The sequence below is a fragment of the Chelonus insularis genome, unplaced genomic scaffold (genome assembly GCF_013357705.1).
Source record: "Chelonus insularis isolate UGA/USDA-ARS -01 unplaced genomic scaffold, ASM1335770v1 contig_76_pilon, whole genome shotgun sequence".
In the NCBI taxonomy this organism is placed as follows: Eukaryota; Metazoa; Arthropoda; class Insecta; order Hymenoptera; family Braconidae; genus Chelonus; species Chelonus insularis.
Window position 1 is genome coordinate 122690 of NW_023276741.1, and position 16433 is coordinate 139122.

The 16433-nt window shown below is 29.7% G+C and overlaps 1 protein-coding gene across 1 annotated transcript in view; it reads right to left on the minus strand.

Annotated features, from left to right (window-relative positions):
* Window positions 1-1188: 1188 nt before the first annotated feature.
* The window catches only part of LOC118071215 (membralin), a 97430-nt gene continuing 82185 nt past the window's right edge, over window positions 1189-16433 (minus strand). The window contains exon 13 of the mRNA XM_035090259.1: window positions 1189-2020. Coding sequence (XP_034946150.1) covers window positions 1989-2020 — 32 coding nt within the window. The 3' untranslated portion in view covers window positions 1189-1988. The remainder of the gene's footprint in view (window positions 2021-16433) is intronic.

Sequence of the window (16433 nt, forward strand, 5' to 3'; positions counted from 1 at the left end):
ATCGTCCTTGTGCGGTTTTCGCACACATCATAGTAACAACATAGTAAGTAGTAAATTTTAAGTCTACGTTGAAGCGGTAACTCTTTCCGTACGATTACTGTACCTATATTGGAAGATTTGAATAATCGTATAAATTGTATGCACCACTCAGGATGGCAGCCCTTTAATTTTTAAGAATACAATAGTGAGTACTTCACAACCAAAAATGTTTTATGCGGTAACATTCGAACAGAAAATGACTGAACTAGTTTTGACGAAAACTTAATCAATTTCATGTTGCACAATTATACATCAAATGCAATTGATTCCACGTCGTGCATACAGTACCGGATATAAATGCTGTGTAATTTTGTATAGGGAAATCCCATATATAACTTTCAAAAAATTACACAGAATCTATGTCCGGCACTGTACACGCAAATAGACGTCCACTTAAAAACTATTGTATTAGACTCTAGGGATCTTGGAACGTGGAGATTTCAAAATTCGGGATTTTGTAGAATCGGACCCATAATAGTAATTTCTCAATGGGAAGTTAAAAATTTGGAAGGAAGGAATACCAAAAAAAATATTATTTTCTCCAAACATTATTCAAATTGTCTCAGTAACGTAATTTTTTCATTTTTCGAAAGTACTGCTTATTGCTTGAAAAACGGAATTTTTAATACATATTAAGACCAATAGATAATGTTTATAAAATGGATAATATGCATTAGTTTATTTCTAATTTACGTAATAACAAAAACTCAAATAATGCTAAATTAGAAATAAAGAATAAAATATTGAAATATCGTAGGAAATAGTATTTTTTCAGTTCAAAGACTCACAAAATAATTGCCTTGAGTGAAGAAAGTAAGGGGTAAAGCAAAGGACAAGTCGAGGAAACGAGAGTAATAAAAAAAGAAGTTGTTAGAAGTGTATCTCAGTCACTGAAAAGGATAAAAGGAAATGTTGCGCGTGAATCCTTAAAAAAAAATACGTTTGATGTTGTGACTTCATATAAATATATCTGAGATTTGTGTCGTTCGATTGAGACGAAATGAAAAAAAACTTTTTTTGTTGATATTTTTAATAATGTAGTTTATAATTAAACCCGTGTCTACATGAACTATATACATATTTATTAATACTTAATTTATTTTATTACTTATCAAATTTTCCTTAGAAGTCGAGAAGCATCATAGTTTTATGACGTGGTGTCATTTTATTAAATCATGATCGGAATAGACGAAGCATGTGACAAGAAATTGTCATTGGTAATAAATTTCCTTTCAAAGAAAAATAACTAATTTACGACTTCTATCCTTCAATAATTAACTTCTACTCATTTTGCTAATTATCTGCTCATAGTTTATCCTGTACACTAATAAATATATTTGAATCTAAAATTGATTTATATGTTATTGACTTCAGTTTGATTCCAAATAAAAGTTTCAATAATCATATATACGGAAAAATCTTCAATGAACTCAATCGGAAATCCGACTGGTCAGAAAATCACATATTGACAAATCAATTACTTTGAATACAACCTTTGTATGTTTCCTACTCAATTCTTTATAACCTTATATTTTTCTCTCATTTGTAAACAAATCGAATGACATTTTTTTCTTACAAGAAAGGTAGAAAAATCTCTTATATTTTTTTACTACATTTTCTGTAAAAAATTTATGTATATTTCTTTTTGCTATTCAGTACGGACGGAATTATAATAAACTAATGTAAAATAATATTTTAAACAGTTTCAAAAAAATAATAATAAAATACATGAAAATTAACTGCCAGTAATATACATTGTAGAGGTCATTCGTACGAGTAATCTGAAAATTCCATACATACATGCGTAATAAAGTAAAATACGTAGAATAGTTTTCCATCCAAAATTGTTTCTCTGAATATACAATGAAGATAATTTTATTCACTGCAGTCATTAAAGAAAAAATTTCATCCTCAAAATATAATGACTTAATTATGATTAAATGTTGTCATTAATTTACTTTATGTTGTAAACGTTTGTAATCTGAAAAAGAAACGAATCTTTAGTAACAAGTATGTTTATTTGCACCAAAAATGTAAATGATATTAAATTTATGAAATAAATCATATATAATAATAACCAAAAAAATATTAATATTAAAATTAATATTATCTTTCGAAAAAAGTTCTATTTTTTAAATTCTCGGTGGTATATTATATCCATTACCACTCATAAAATATCCTATGATAAAAACTAAAAGAAAATAGTTATAAATCATTTTTAAGAGTACTTCATTCATTATTAAAATCACCCTATTTGCCGACGAACACGATGACCACTTAAAATTTATTTTACATCTTTCATAAGTTTCTAAGGTAAATGTTAAAAGTCGAGCTTCTTGATTATTATTTATTAATTATTATAATTTTTAATACTTTTTTCCAAATTTAGAAAATTTCTTCCATGATCATTATCATATAATGAAAAATATTTACACGCAAGGATAAAATCAAGATAAATCAATTAATAAATAGCCTATAAAATATAAGATATTTTTTTTAAAAAAAAGGCATTTTCAAGTACTTGTTGGTTCCCATCTTTACAGGTTCTCTCAGTTAGATTATTCGCTTATCGGTTCATTGTGGATTCCTCTTGTCTTTTATGAGTTTTACGTGTTATGAATACTGAACACCCATGGCAAATTTTTTTTATTTTACCTTACACTCGATTTTAATAGAAAAAATTATTGAATTTAAAATTAAACAAAACGTTGAGCATACAATTCACTAAAAATAAATCATGAATTTTTAGAAAACTTCTGTACAACCTGAAACTAACACTGTAAAAAGTAAATGTGAAATTCAATGATTTTAACTCACAGTTGTACATGAAATTTTCGAAACACTGTCAATGACTTTTTAGTTCATGAACAACTGTACACGGAGAAAAAATTCCAGTAAAAATTACCGTGCTCAGCACAACAATCCACGCGCAAATGTCAATTCCCTAAAAAATTAAGACAACCTTCAAAGAAAAATTAGTAATCCTTTTAAAATTTTTATTATAGATTCAATATTTATTAAGAAGAGTAAAAGTAAAAATTCTTATGCAGCACGGTAATATTCGATAAATATTAATTTTTATTCAAACTTTAAACAAAAATTAGTAAGTGACTAGAAAAAAATAAGAATCTGTATATAATTTATTATGATCCGTGTGGTAGGAAAAATTCGGGTGCTCTCCTATAATTTTTTCTATTCTCGAGAGTTTCCGTGCTGGGTCGGGAATCTTCGAATTATCGGTCCAACACAATCTTTCTTTGTATTGTAAGACCGTTCACACAATCAAAAACATAAGCCGTAAAACGTACAATTTAAGACGTACGCGTGCATACTAACATCATAATAAGTTAAAAATTGGTTTGTACGCATGCGTACATCTTACGGCTTTTGTTTTTGATTGTGTGAACACCCTCAGTGCTATAGTTACTTTTTCCATATTGTAAACAAAGATGACATTCATATTTTTCGTTACGATTCAATATTGGCGGCAACACGTTATATCTTAACAATTTATGATAAGCTTAAACGGATTGACGCGGTGGACTCATGGGTAAGCGTCAGCTTGACACACGATGGGTCGCGGGTTCGAGTCCCGGCCGAGACAAAAGTCATTTATATGATTTTTCTCGGGCCACCGTGAGCGGGAGAAGAAGATCTCTTCGGAGAGCCGGGTGGTTGTATCGACGACACAGGTTTTCTGCGTAAGATCCCGATCGTAGGGATAGGGGGGGGGGCAGTATTGTAAAACGTGTGCCGTATTTCATTCCAACGAATTAATTAGTTAAGAAAGTTAATTATCAATGAACCTAATTTATTTATTTATTTGTTTATATAACCAAAAAAATTATCACTAAACTTAAATAAAATTGTTTGTCGGTTACGTAGTTATCACAGCTAACGTTACTAAATTTTCAGGTGCTGTGGAACACTAAATTTTCTGGTGCTGCCAAAGTAATTTTCAAAAAACTGAATGATACATTTTCTTATGTAACTTATAATTTTTGTATGTTGATCATTACTTTTTACTTTTCAGTAAGTTTGAACTCACATTCTTGAGCAGCACGGTAATTTTTGTATGGATTTTTAAATAAAAATTAACGGAATTTTTTCTCCGTGTAGGATACTTATATGTCCTGTACGGATATTCAATGATGTAGAGTAAAATTCGATATTTTAGCTGAACTTTAATGAATTTTATTGAAATTCACTCATAACATGGAAAATTCATATGTACTGATTGAAAATTACAACACATGTGCTAAGTATTTTTCAATGTGCACATTAAAACACGCTTGGCGCTGGTGAGTTGATAACCTTAGAAGTTTTTCGTCGATATCTCTACACGATCTTAAGTAAAAAATAAAATATTAATATGTTAACAATTAACACAACAATATATGTAATTCTATTCTTTGAATCTCAACAATGAGTTATTTTAATCACCAAAAAATGTTCTGATGTTTTGTACTTATTGAGCGATAATTTACGTTTTGCGTCTAGCTGTAATTTTCTTGTACTGAATAAAAACATTCCTTTCAAAAAAGAAAATCAAAATTTTTAGAAATATTTTGATCAATGAATTGGTTCACTATCGAGAAATCATTATGGATATGATTATATATATCTTATTAAAATAATTTTCCTCATAAGTCGATAACCGAGTGGGTTAAGTCACCAGATTTAGATCCACACGAGTTGGTGATCATAGGTTCGAATTTCGCCCAGAACAAGCTTTCACGACAATATGGATTTCTCGTAGTATTTTCACAAACCATTACATGTACATTCAAATTATCACAGAAATTTTTTACAGTATAATCTTATGAATGTCTAATTATGACAACCTCTTATAATGAACATATTGCTTTACAATATTTGCTTAGTACATTTGTATTGGCTGATTGATCTAGTGAGGTATCCCTCATTTTCGAGTCACCATTATGATCTCTAGCTACCTCACTTTCTTTCTTTAAAGTTTATAAGTTATTAATTACCAATGATACTATGAGGCTATATTTAATTTGAAATAATAAGACATACAGCTACTCAGTTTATCCCCTTTTCTTTTTTTCTTCTTTTTCTTTGTTCAAAAATTTTATAACATAGTGTCTGTATTGATCACATCTTTTCATTACTGTAAGATTGTTAAGACACTGCATATATAAGGACATATCCTTATGATAGATTGTACGAGCCTAAAAAATATCAATCAATAATAATGAATATCTTATCATAAAAATTGATATTTTTTTTTAATCACTAACTATTACAAATTAGTGAAAATTAAAAGATAAAATAATTCAATCTTATAATTACTTAATAATTATGATAATATTTATTAAAATTCGATATCACTTGTCCTTTTGTAGCGCGTGGCGCTGTGTATAGCGATGTCTCGCTTTGATACATGGGAACAGAAAAGTATGCGAAAAAATAGAAAAAAAGCGCAATTTCGCTTTTGGGCACGTTTTTTCTACGCACTATGACGAATATTTTCCCATCTTAAAATTAAAAATTGCCCGTACCACTAAAATTGTCTCACAAATGGAGTAAAATGACACGCGTTGACTGAACTGTAATAATAAGTGGCGTTCAGAGCGGCAGTACGTGTGTTGCTAGTTCAGTGTTTCAGTATAAGTATTTATCTACTGTTCTGCTATACCATGGGTAAATTATGTGTATTTTGTAAACTAAGCTATATATTGCTTTTCTTTCAACACATGTGATTGGTAGACGATGTTCTTTCTTTGGGGGGCACGCTGTAACCTCAGAAGGACTTGCTCAACTTCATTTGTACCAAAAATGAAATATAAATATTGTCATTTTTTTCTTCTGTGGGACTTATATCCAAATATCAATAAGAGATTCAGTGTCACAGGAGTCGATCTAAAAAGCAGCAGATACAGTTATCAATGATAGCAAGAAAATAAAAACTGTTGCCAAAGAATTATATTTTTGCCAAATGACACTATACAGATTTGTTAAGAAGCTAAGATCTAGAATAGACGATATCACGATTGGCTCCAAAGAAGTAGGATTGCTCTTTACTGATGAACATAAATAGTATTTTACGTGCCAAGGCCAGAAAGTTGAATTTCCCGGCGTGCGTGATATGATAGCCGAGGCGAAGCCGAGGCCCTTGTATCACACACACTGGGGCATTTAACGTTTTTGGCCGTGTGTCGTATACTATTTTTCTTGATCCTGCCGAAAGTAAGTTCGATCATCACTTGATAAGCTAAACGGTTGCACAAATGTAAAGAGCGTTGGCAGGAAGGTTATAGGCTACTTTTTGTTCATAGAAATTGTTTATAACAATTAAATTCGTTATAAACATTGGAAAACGGTATCGACTCAATATATTTGAGTTTTTTTAACGCGTTCTCTTTTCGTTTGCTGAAAAAATGGTACCAATCGTGTTACATAAATTGAACACATACTCCTTTTGTTTATAACAATTGAATTTGTCGTAAAGGAACAAAAATTGAGTATTGCGATAAAATTTAAATTATGTTTCTTTTTCCATATTTATGTATACATTATCTATTAATTAACTCAATCACGTAGGAATTGGTTTTTGGAATTGACAAAGTCGCAGAAATCTGTTAGTTTTAGGTTTAAACATTTATCCCAAATATCCTAAACTACTCGTTTTTTATAGGATTGCTAATTCTCTTTTACAGTCATCATAATCCTATTTAGTTGTGTTCAGAGGAATATTCTAAATTCTGTAGGTTTTACGATCGTTATTTATATACCTATTCAAATTTGTACATTCCTATTCGACTTTTTCCGGGTAGCAGAAATTTCTCAACTTTTCCACTTCAAATATGATGACTCCCATTTAAATTCGAAAAAAACCTATAGGATTTTTCGTTTTTCTGTAAGAATGTTTAAGCCGGGTAATAATACTTGTATACTGTCATAAATAGTAAAATTTTACTCTCTTAAAATAAATTAGTAAAAATTGCTAGAGAATCTAATAACTAAATGTTCGTAACGTCAAATAACTCGATACTATAAAATCAATTTGTTAAAAAATGATGTCAAATTAAACGACATAAAAATGCGTCAAAGCTATCTTACCAAAAACAAGCAATATTTGTGGTTTGATATCAGTCAAATTTTCTAGTATTCTGTGTACAGAGTAGCTTGGCGTTGCATTGAAAAGTTGGACAACTTTTGGATGTCCACCGCAGATGTTAGTTGTACCTGAAAACCATTGGAGCAAGTTCACAGTTGAATTCCGTGTAGGTTGAGTCCTCCCTCGAGACGTCTGGCTCTTGATTACCTTCGATCGTCCGAGTTTTTCTTGAAATCCGGTATAACCAATCCACAGACGTCGAGAGTATGTCCTCAGGGACAAACTCGCTAGCCAGGAAGCTAAAGATGCCTTATACGGTTCTACTGATGCGCATTTTAAGCTTTTGTAACTTTTACAGTTGCTCATCGATGAATCGTGAAGAGAATTTCAACAATCGGAAGTAAGGATAATAGATTTCAAATTTATTTTTTTATGTGGCATATAAATTTTTGTATTGAATATTTAAAAAGAAGAAGAAAATCAAAGAGGATCTATCAATCCTCAACTTTATGCTTTTAATTATAGAATTAGTTTTTTAAATATTGTATTTTTAAATGAGCACTCATTCTCCGAAAGAAGAATAGTGAAAAAAAGAAGTTAAAATGATCGGTATATCTAGTTTAAAGAACTGTTTGATTCTTAAAAATATATTCCAGCTATGCTACCTTAATTTTGCAATTAACGCAAAACTTTCACACTTAATCCCTTAATAATAGTTATAGTCAATATAATTATAATAACAATAAATATAGCTTTAATAATTATGATAATAATAAAAATAATTGCCAAGCGTCTTTTCTTGGTCTAGATCTTGAAATTAGGAAGTATAATCGGACCCTGACTAATTTTTAGTTTTGATTTTCACACGAATGCACTAAAAAATTAGTTTCAATAAGGCTGGTAAACTTTATGTTATAATAACAAAACTTGTTTTCAATTATTCAAAAAATCATTATTTTAGTTGGGCTAATCATTGAACTACTGAACCGATTTTAATGCAACTTTACATACATGAAAAAAGGCTGTCAGTAATTACTTAAAATATTTTTCAATTATTCAATGTTTATACTGAATGCAATTGTTGTAAACAATAGATAATTATTTCTACATTGAGAAAAAAATTAACTATGAACAATTAATATTTTTTTAATGATCTAATGTCATTTGTTGTATTCAAACTTATTGTAATCTCGAACCGAATATCGAAATACACATTCGAAGCGAAATTTCATTAAATTTAATAAAATATTTCAATGTGAATATTTAAAACTCTTTTTATCGATTAAATGAACCTTTTTTTATAGCGAAAATTTGATTTTCAGTGTATTTACCTCATGAGAAAAATAAGGACTAAATGTGGGTAACATTACTAGAAATAAATGATAAACGAATAGCAAGCCTTAATAAATACTTAGTTTGTAGCCATACAATCAAAGTTGTTCGTATAAATATTGTACAAGCTAACTCGTGCGTTAAGGAATGTTTATTATGTCGTTCTTTATTGGTTTTACCTTATTATTGTGTCACTTCAGCATTAAGTCTCGAGGCGACTAGAAACTCCGGGGAAATCATTCGCTTGATTTCCACGTGCCATGCGTCCATGCTCCTTCATCGGAGGTCTTCGAATATAATATCATGATGAAATCAATATTCATTCATTCACTTTTCCAATGAAATTATATTTTGAAACAACTTAATATATAATTTTTGTTTTTTTTTTAAACTCAAATTAAAATTGATCATATTAGTAAAATAAATTTTAATTTTAAAATTATTTTTTTCTTTTATCAAAATGTAAAATGTGAAGGCCAAGTGCATAAATTCAAGAATTGAGTTAAAGTATCGTTTATACTCATAGTGTTGAAAAAAACAATAACTTTTAAAAAATATTCATGCATAATGAAGCATTAAATTCATAATTTGTAGTATATGGTAAAGGTTTATTTATAAAAAAATTCAGTAACGTTAATTGTGCTCTTTTTCTTTCAAATAACAAAAACTTGACGTGTCTATGACATACGTATACAGTCGATATAGGTACAGGTTCAGACAGTCGAACAGACCACTCATTTCAGTGACGTCAGACCTGGAATAGTGGAGTCTCTTTGCCTGTTAATCCCAGTGTGCCAAATAGGCTTTAATTTTGCGTTTACACTACGCGAAGTAAATGCTGTTCTAATTTAGTATAGAAGGGTATAGAGAATCGCATGTATAACTTCAAAAAAAATTACAAAAATCGAACACCATTTATGTGACATAATGTCAGAGAAAACAAACATACAAGTTCAATGCTGTGTTCTGTTTAGAGATTACCCTGTTAGGATTAATGTGGAAGGCAACGGAATAGTTGAATAAGGCATTTAATAAACTTTAGAGTACACGCGTAACAAGTGGAATAAATTGATTAATAGAAAAATAAAAATTACAGTGACTTAATAGGACGATAGTTGGCCGACAGCTTTCTCGTTTAAAACTTAGATATCAACACACTTCAGGTTACCCTAATCGTGTTAAACTTCTACCTGGCTTCATAAAAATACATACTAAATTTTCGAAATAGATTGCCCTATTTGAAAATGAGTTCGGAAGAAGTTCTTTTCTAGGTGTGTGCCTCCACTTTAGCCAATTAAACACATATAGACTACTCAACGACTAGCTCAGGACGATTTTCAGAGAAAAATATATTCTTTTAAGGCCAGGACTCGAACCTAGACCATCCAGTTACGCGCTGACTGCTCTACCAGTTAAACTATCTTGTCAGTCGATATAATTCGCTTTAAATCGCGCCTGAATTCGTCATATGTGGCTCCCCCCTTGGTATGTGCCATCCCGCATACGACCTAAATAAATTTATTCACTATTTACGTGTATCCCAGCACAAAGAATTTATTTTTGAAGGTGTTCCTAGAACGGAAGTCTACCCTGAAGTTCTATTCACGTCACTTTTCTCTGGTAATATATATTAACTTAAAATTGGGGATAGAAGATATCTGTCGATACATCGAAATACTGATAAATTTTTCCTAATATCGAATATTTTTATTCGATATTTTTTATAGACGATATATCAATGTCCGATATTTTTTCACGCACTATCAGCCATGTAGAGATCTTTTGTGGTGTTCCAAATAACTAAACTAAAGCTGTTGGCAGCCACATGTTAGATACGTTGAGGCTTCGTTCGCGTAATGTTTATAATTACTTATATAAGAATAAATCGATCATGATTTGTAAGTGTAGTACGGTTAAATTGTTATGAATAGAAAAGTCCATTCTATCCATAAAACATAGCCAGTAACGTTGCCTTGTAAAATAAAATATTCTGTTGGTAGATCTCTGATTTATTGCGGGGCTCCTGTTTTCAACTGTACATTACAAAATCAATTGTTATAACCCAAAAGAGATCGTTCCTATTTTTGTTAGTTGTTAGTAACTCTTATTCAGTAAAAGGAAAAACTTCCCATTAAAAGAAGTTAAAGGCGTTGCATAGATCCCGTTTTTAATTGTTTAGAATGGATTAAATTGTTGTAAACATATAAAGCGCATTCATATTTATATTATCTAGATAGTAACATTTTTTTTAGTAAAACAATAATCTCTCATTGGAAAAATTCGAATAGATTGGATAGTATCCATTTTTTATTGTTTATAACAAATCCAATTGTTATGAGCAATTTACATAAACAAGTAGTAGCCTATGTTACTTCTGACGTCAAAGCCGTTTCCGAGATTACCCCAGACAGACAGACAAAAATTCTAAAAATGGTCATTTACGTTTCAATAACACGCGAATAACTATCTGAGCTCAGTTTGAAACAGTTTTCTCGAAATCACAAACAGGCACTTTAGTTTTATTTATATATTTAATAAAGGGTTAGAAGACCTGCTTGAAAAATATCCACATATATACAAACGAAATAAAATGTCCAATTTTTTCATTAATAAATATGTGCAATAATGTCATTATTCACTTATTGACGATTTTTAATGACTATTAAGGTAGTTCTAGCACATAGGAGCGGGCTTTATGGAGGCTTCGAGAGGGGCCCATTGAATTTCTAGAAACAAATAATTATTTATTGAATTAATGATTAAAGTATTCACTGGGTATATTACAAAAATTTTTCATTAATTATTACTATAAATTTGATAGTAAATTTTAAAGGTGACTTCCATATTGGCCATATTGTAAATGTGAAATGCATGTTTTTATAGTTTTCAATTAATAAGTTTTTTTTTAAATATTCTACAGCTGCAATATTTTTTTGTGAAATATCTATTCAAAAACGTTCCCGAATTAATAATCGCATTTTTGGTAAGTATTTGCAGTACGGAAGATTGGAAAATTGAACGATAAAGTTAAAAGTACTATTTTTCTCTCTCTCACTTTCATTTACGTCAACAAAAAGATGATTCAACTAATTCCACATAACTTTCGCTTTAAATTTGAAAATAGTTAGATATTTTCTCAGAACTTCACCAGAAGTCATTACAATTTGAAATTCAAATTTTTCACTTATGACTTTAATATCGGTACATCATTAACCATTGATGAGGAATATCGATTCGTTGGATATCAATATTTCTGTAATATCGCCCATTTCTGCTTAAAATGAATTCACGAATTCGGTCATCCAAATAGTGATGCGTCGCCTGAAAACAGTTGCAAAACTAATATTCCAACGGTGAGAACGTAAAAAATAAAGATAAAAATAAAACTGTTCGTTTCGGACTATTGTTCAAATATAAGTTATTTAATAAATTTACTAAAATGTTCACAAAAATTTTATTGTTGAAAGTTTTTTCGTGGTGAATTCGTATCAAAAACTATGGACTCATGCTTTTCTAACCAGCGCTGCTATTTACTCGATAAATTACCCACGACAACAATAATAAAATAGTTGATAGATAAAAAAAATTTATTATTAATGTTGTTGTGTATTATTGGAATACAGAGAAAAGATTTATATTTCATATGACCCTTTATTAAAAAAATATTGGCGTTATGACCTACTAAGAGTTTATTTTATAATTAGTCTGGATTTTAATCAGTTAACTCGAAATAAACTAACCAGAAGTATTTTTAGTAAGGCCCAGTTTAGGCTAAGCCTGATTAAAAATACGAAAACACGTTCAACCGGGGCTCCGACTAGGCAAGCCTAATCAGATTTTCTTCTGTTAACTCCGGCCTGGTCAATTTCTACAAGGGTACATATTAATTAAAATTGACTTACGTGGTATAGAAATTTTCCCTTCATTCATGTAGTTTGAAGTACAAATAACTCCTTTTATGCTCAAATTTTTATGACCAATTACATTTCTATTCGATTCGTAAAATTATTATCGAATAAATATTCATCATGAAAATAAGATAAACATATTTGTATTAACTCGCCAAAATGTTCTTGTTAGTAAATATTAGATTTTTTCGTATGAATTTCCTGTGAAAACATGGATCGCATCCCATTAATCGGATCAAAGGTGTCTAGTAGAAAATCCCGGCGGCAAAATTTATGATTTTCTCTTACATTCATATTCGTTTGATCTTCAATGAAAGGAAAGGTCTATTTAAATATGCTCACATGTATTCATCGTCTGATGTTTGTTTTGGAGCCACTGATAAAATTTCACTTTATGTTAATTTTATTGAATCAATTCACTAAAAACCGATCAAGAGAAATTTCTATTTAACATTCAAGCAAAATTATGTTGAATAAAAAAACGTTGTAACTCACTATAGTGTAACTCACCATCATAACAATATCAGATTTGAAAAAGAGTCATATTGTAGTACTTAATTTATATTTCTGATCGAAAACTACATGAAAGCCCGTGAAAGATGAGTTCAAATCTGATCAGATCTGAATTTTTTTTTAATTTTCAGATATGAACAGTCTCATGATACTGATTTGATCAGACCTGAACTTTGAATTCATTTTTCTGATTATTTAAACTATTTCAGATCTACTCAGATATAAATTTAGAAGAGAATGTTGATTAAAATAACAATTTTATCAAATTTAAATCTTATTAGTGCATAAATATTTTAATGTCATCATTACGATTTAGTCTCTGTACTAAAAATAATTTTTGAGGTAAAGTAATGAAACTTAGGTAGACTCAATCCTAGAACTCTCGTAACCGTAGACTTGCATAGTTACCACTACGCTAACCCAGAAAACTTAAGATGCTATTTTTAAATCATCTATTTGTATAAAATCATGTATTTTTCTTCAAATCTGTTCAGATGATAAAATTTTTTCAGATTTGAGGTTATATATGACATCTGATCATATCTGATTTTTTACTCAGCAAAAATAAAAAACTTTTTTTCAAACATGATCATATCTAATGAGATCTGATTGTTCTGTCTATAGCAAATTATCAACTTTTTTTAGTTCCGTTCAGATTCAAACAGATCTGAATGCCGTTCGTCTGTTAGCATCTAAATAGATATGTCATGTCTATTCGGATCGTTTCAGATCTGAAATTTTAATCTGATTATATCTTTACCATCTGATTAGATCTGTATAGTCTCATAATACTGATCTGATCAGATATGGCCATATCTAACTCGTTTTTCACGGGAGGGCTTTATTGAAATGAACTACATTTAGTCAAATTTTATCCGGAAACAAATGATTTTTTAAAATCATTTGTATGAAATTATAACTTATAAGTTGAAATATTCTATTCGTAATAGAGATCCTTGAAAATCGCTGATATTTATGGCATAACTTATAGGTATACTTTTAAATCTTAAAAACGTTTTACTTAAGATGTTTTTAGCTGTTGGAATAAGTAAATTCGATAGTTTACTTTTCCTGAAGCAATAACAAATTGTGATTCATGTTATATATTAAATGAAGTCTACAATAGACATGTTTCGATATAAATGAAATATTTTTGTAATGATACTATTTCATAAGGAACTGAATGAACTTATATTTTTTCCCTTTTACGAATCAGTTGCACTGTATTCTGAAGTAGAATAATGCTAAGTAAATAAAAAAAATTAAAAAATAAACAAACACATTTCAAATACATTAAATTAGCTTAAGTGGAAGATAAGAAGATAAATTAATTTATTCAATTAGTACTATCAAACCTCGCAAGAAATTTACCTGCAGTTATGTAGAAATCACTTGAATAAGTTCACGGAGCTAAGTTGTCACCGATTAAGATGCTTAAATGTTCGATGTTCAACAGAGCGTATTAACGATGAAATTCTGTGTGAGAAGTAGATAATAAAAGCTTACTTCAGTTAGAGAGCAATTCCTGCTTATTCGTTCCTCGCTGCCTTACGGTCCATGGACACAATTTTCACAAGCAATAATTAACAACAGCAAAGACAATTTCTTGTTTAAAATAACCTTGTTTTTGGAATATTTTTCCAGTAATTAATAGAAATGGAATAATAATCTTCATTTATTTCTATTCATTATTTCTAGTTTTCTACAAGAGATTCATGAAAATAAATCTTTAAACTTCCATGATATACAAATTTAATGCATAAATAGATAATTTAAAAATTTTCTTTCATAAAATTGTATATTTAGTACGAGATAAAGTTTATTGTTAGCCATTAGCTAATTACTCGAATACCCCATGGGTAAAAGTGCCATTACGATGCAAAAGTCTGTAGCAATATGGATTCTCTACACGCAAGCATTAATTTCGACAATTTTTTCCAACTTAATCAGTGAAAAAAATTTATTTCTCTGAAATTTCTTGATCGAAATGAAGTTTTATTCTTTAATTACAATGCTTTCAATAGTACTTAAGTATTTATTAAATTTTCAAATAACCTCACGGTAAAGAGTAAAAAGTCAGGAAAAAAGAATGCTGCAACGTTGCAAAGAATGATGTAGGGCAGAGCGAGACCTCTTCATTAAAATTTTGTACGAATCAATGTAGGATCCATTCAAAGAAAAAATTCTTAAACCACTTCTCTATTTATTTAATTGTATATGAGGAACAAAAAACTTGTCAACCAACTAAAAATCGATTAAAAATAGTCTGCAGTCGAAACTTAAGCTATTAAATATAATAATAAAATCATCATATATCATAAATCTTAATGTTTACGCATAAATTTGTACTATCTGGGGAAAGCTGAGCAGGCATGAGATTTCTCCCTGAGTTGACTGGGTTACTAGATAGGAATTAGTAATTGATAAACCAAGTTAACAGTTGATTTTTATCTTGAGTTTATTAAACAATTGCCGGCCAGGTGAATTTTAACAATGAAATTCCCAGTAGAGACTTTCAATAATTGAAATTACTTCATCTGATAAACTGTATATCAAGATTGTCAAACCCTACCAGATCTCAATCTGGCCGACACTCTACTCTTTTACCGAGAAGCTGATAGTGGAATAATTCTAATGAATTCTCTAGTCAACACGTAAATTTATTTATAATAACTATCAGATACTCGTGACTTCGTCTGCGTAATGTGTATAATCACGTTGGAAAAACTTAAATTTATCAAATAGATCCCGCTTTTTGTTTTGTTGCAAAATTTTGTCGAAATCAAATAAGCCGTTCCAGAGATTAGTACGGACAGACAGACGGATACCAGAAATTTATATAGTAGTACAGATAAAATAGCTGTAAGTTAGCTAATATAATTTATATTAATGTATTTGATTTGAAATATTTAGAAGTACATAATGACGTTCCATATGGAAATAGGTTCTAATAGAAATTTGGCATTTAGGTACTTCTTAAAAAGTCGCAAAAAAATTTCAAAGTTCAATAAAATAATTTTTAAGTAGTATATTAATTTATAACAATGAAAAAATTTCAATTATTAACCGTTAAAATCATATTATTATTGAATTGTAAACCGATTGTATTATTGGCATCTAGGAGTAATAGTATTTGGATATTTGTCTGTTTCTTTTCAAAGTGAATGACCTGGGCTATCTTTCAAACATTCGTTAACTTATACTTTGGATTATCTGAAATCTATTTAGTTAAGAAAAACAATGCTATTATCATCATTTTGTTGAATAATAATCATCCAAACTTACAGTACTTCGAATTTATCACTTGAAGATCGTGGTCACCGTTTGAGGACTCAACGTTTAGCAAGGTTACATTTTGAAAATGCCACATTCCGAATCGATATTTGAGTCGCACTCTCAGCTATTAAACCGGCTATTCTTTTAATTCTTCATTTGCCGCTTTTAACTTAATTTTAAAGGTAATCGTCTTATGTCTTAAAAGTCTGCTGGTTCCCAGGTTCTCAAGTTACCTTGGTTTCCTTTTAATCCTAAACAGTCTGTCATTCGTTATTGTAATT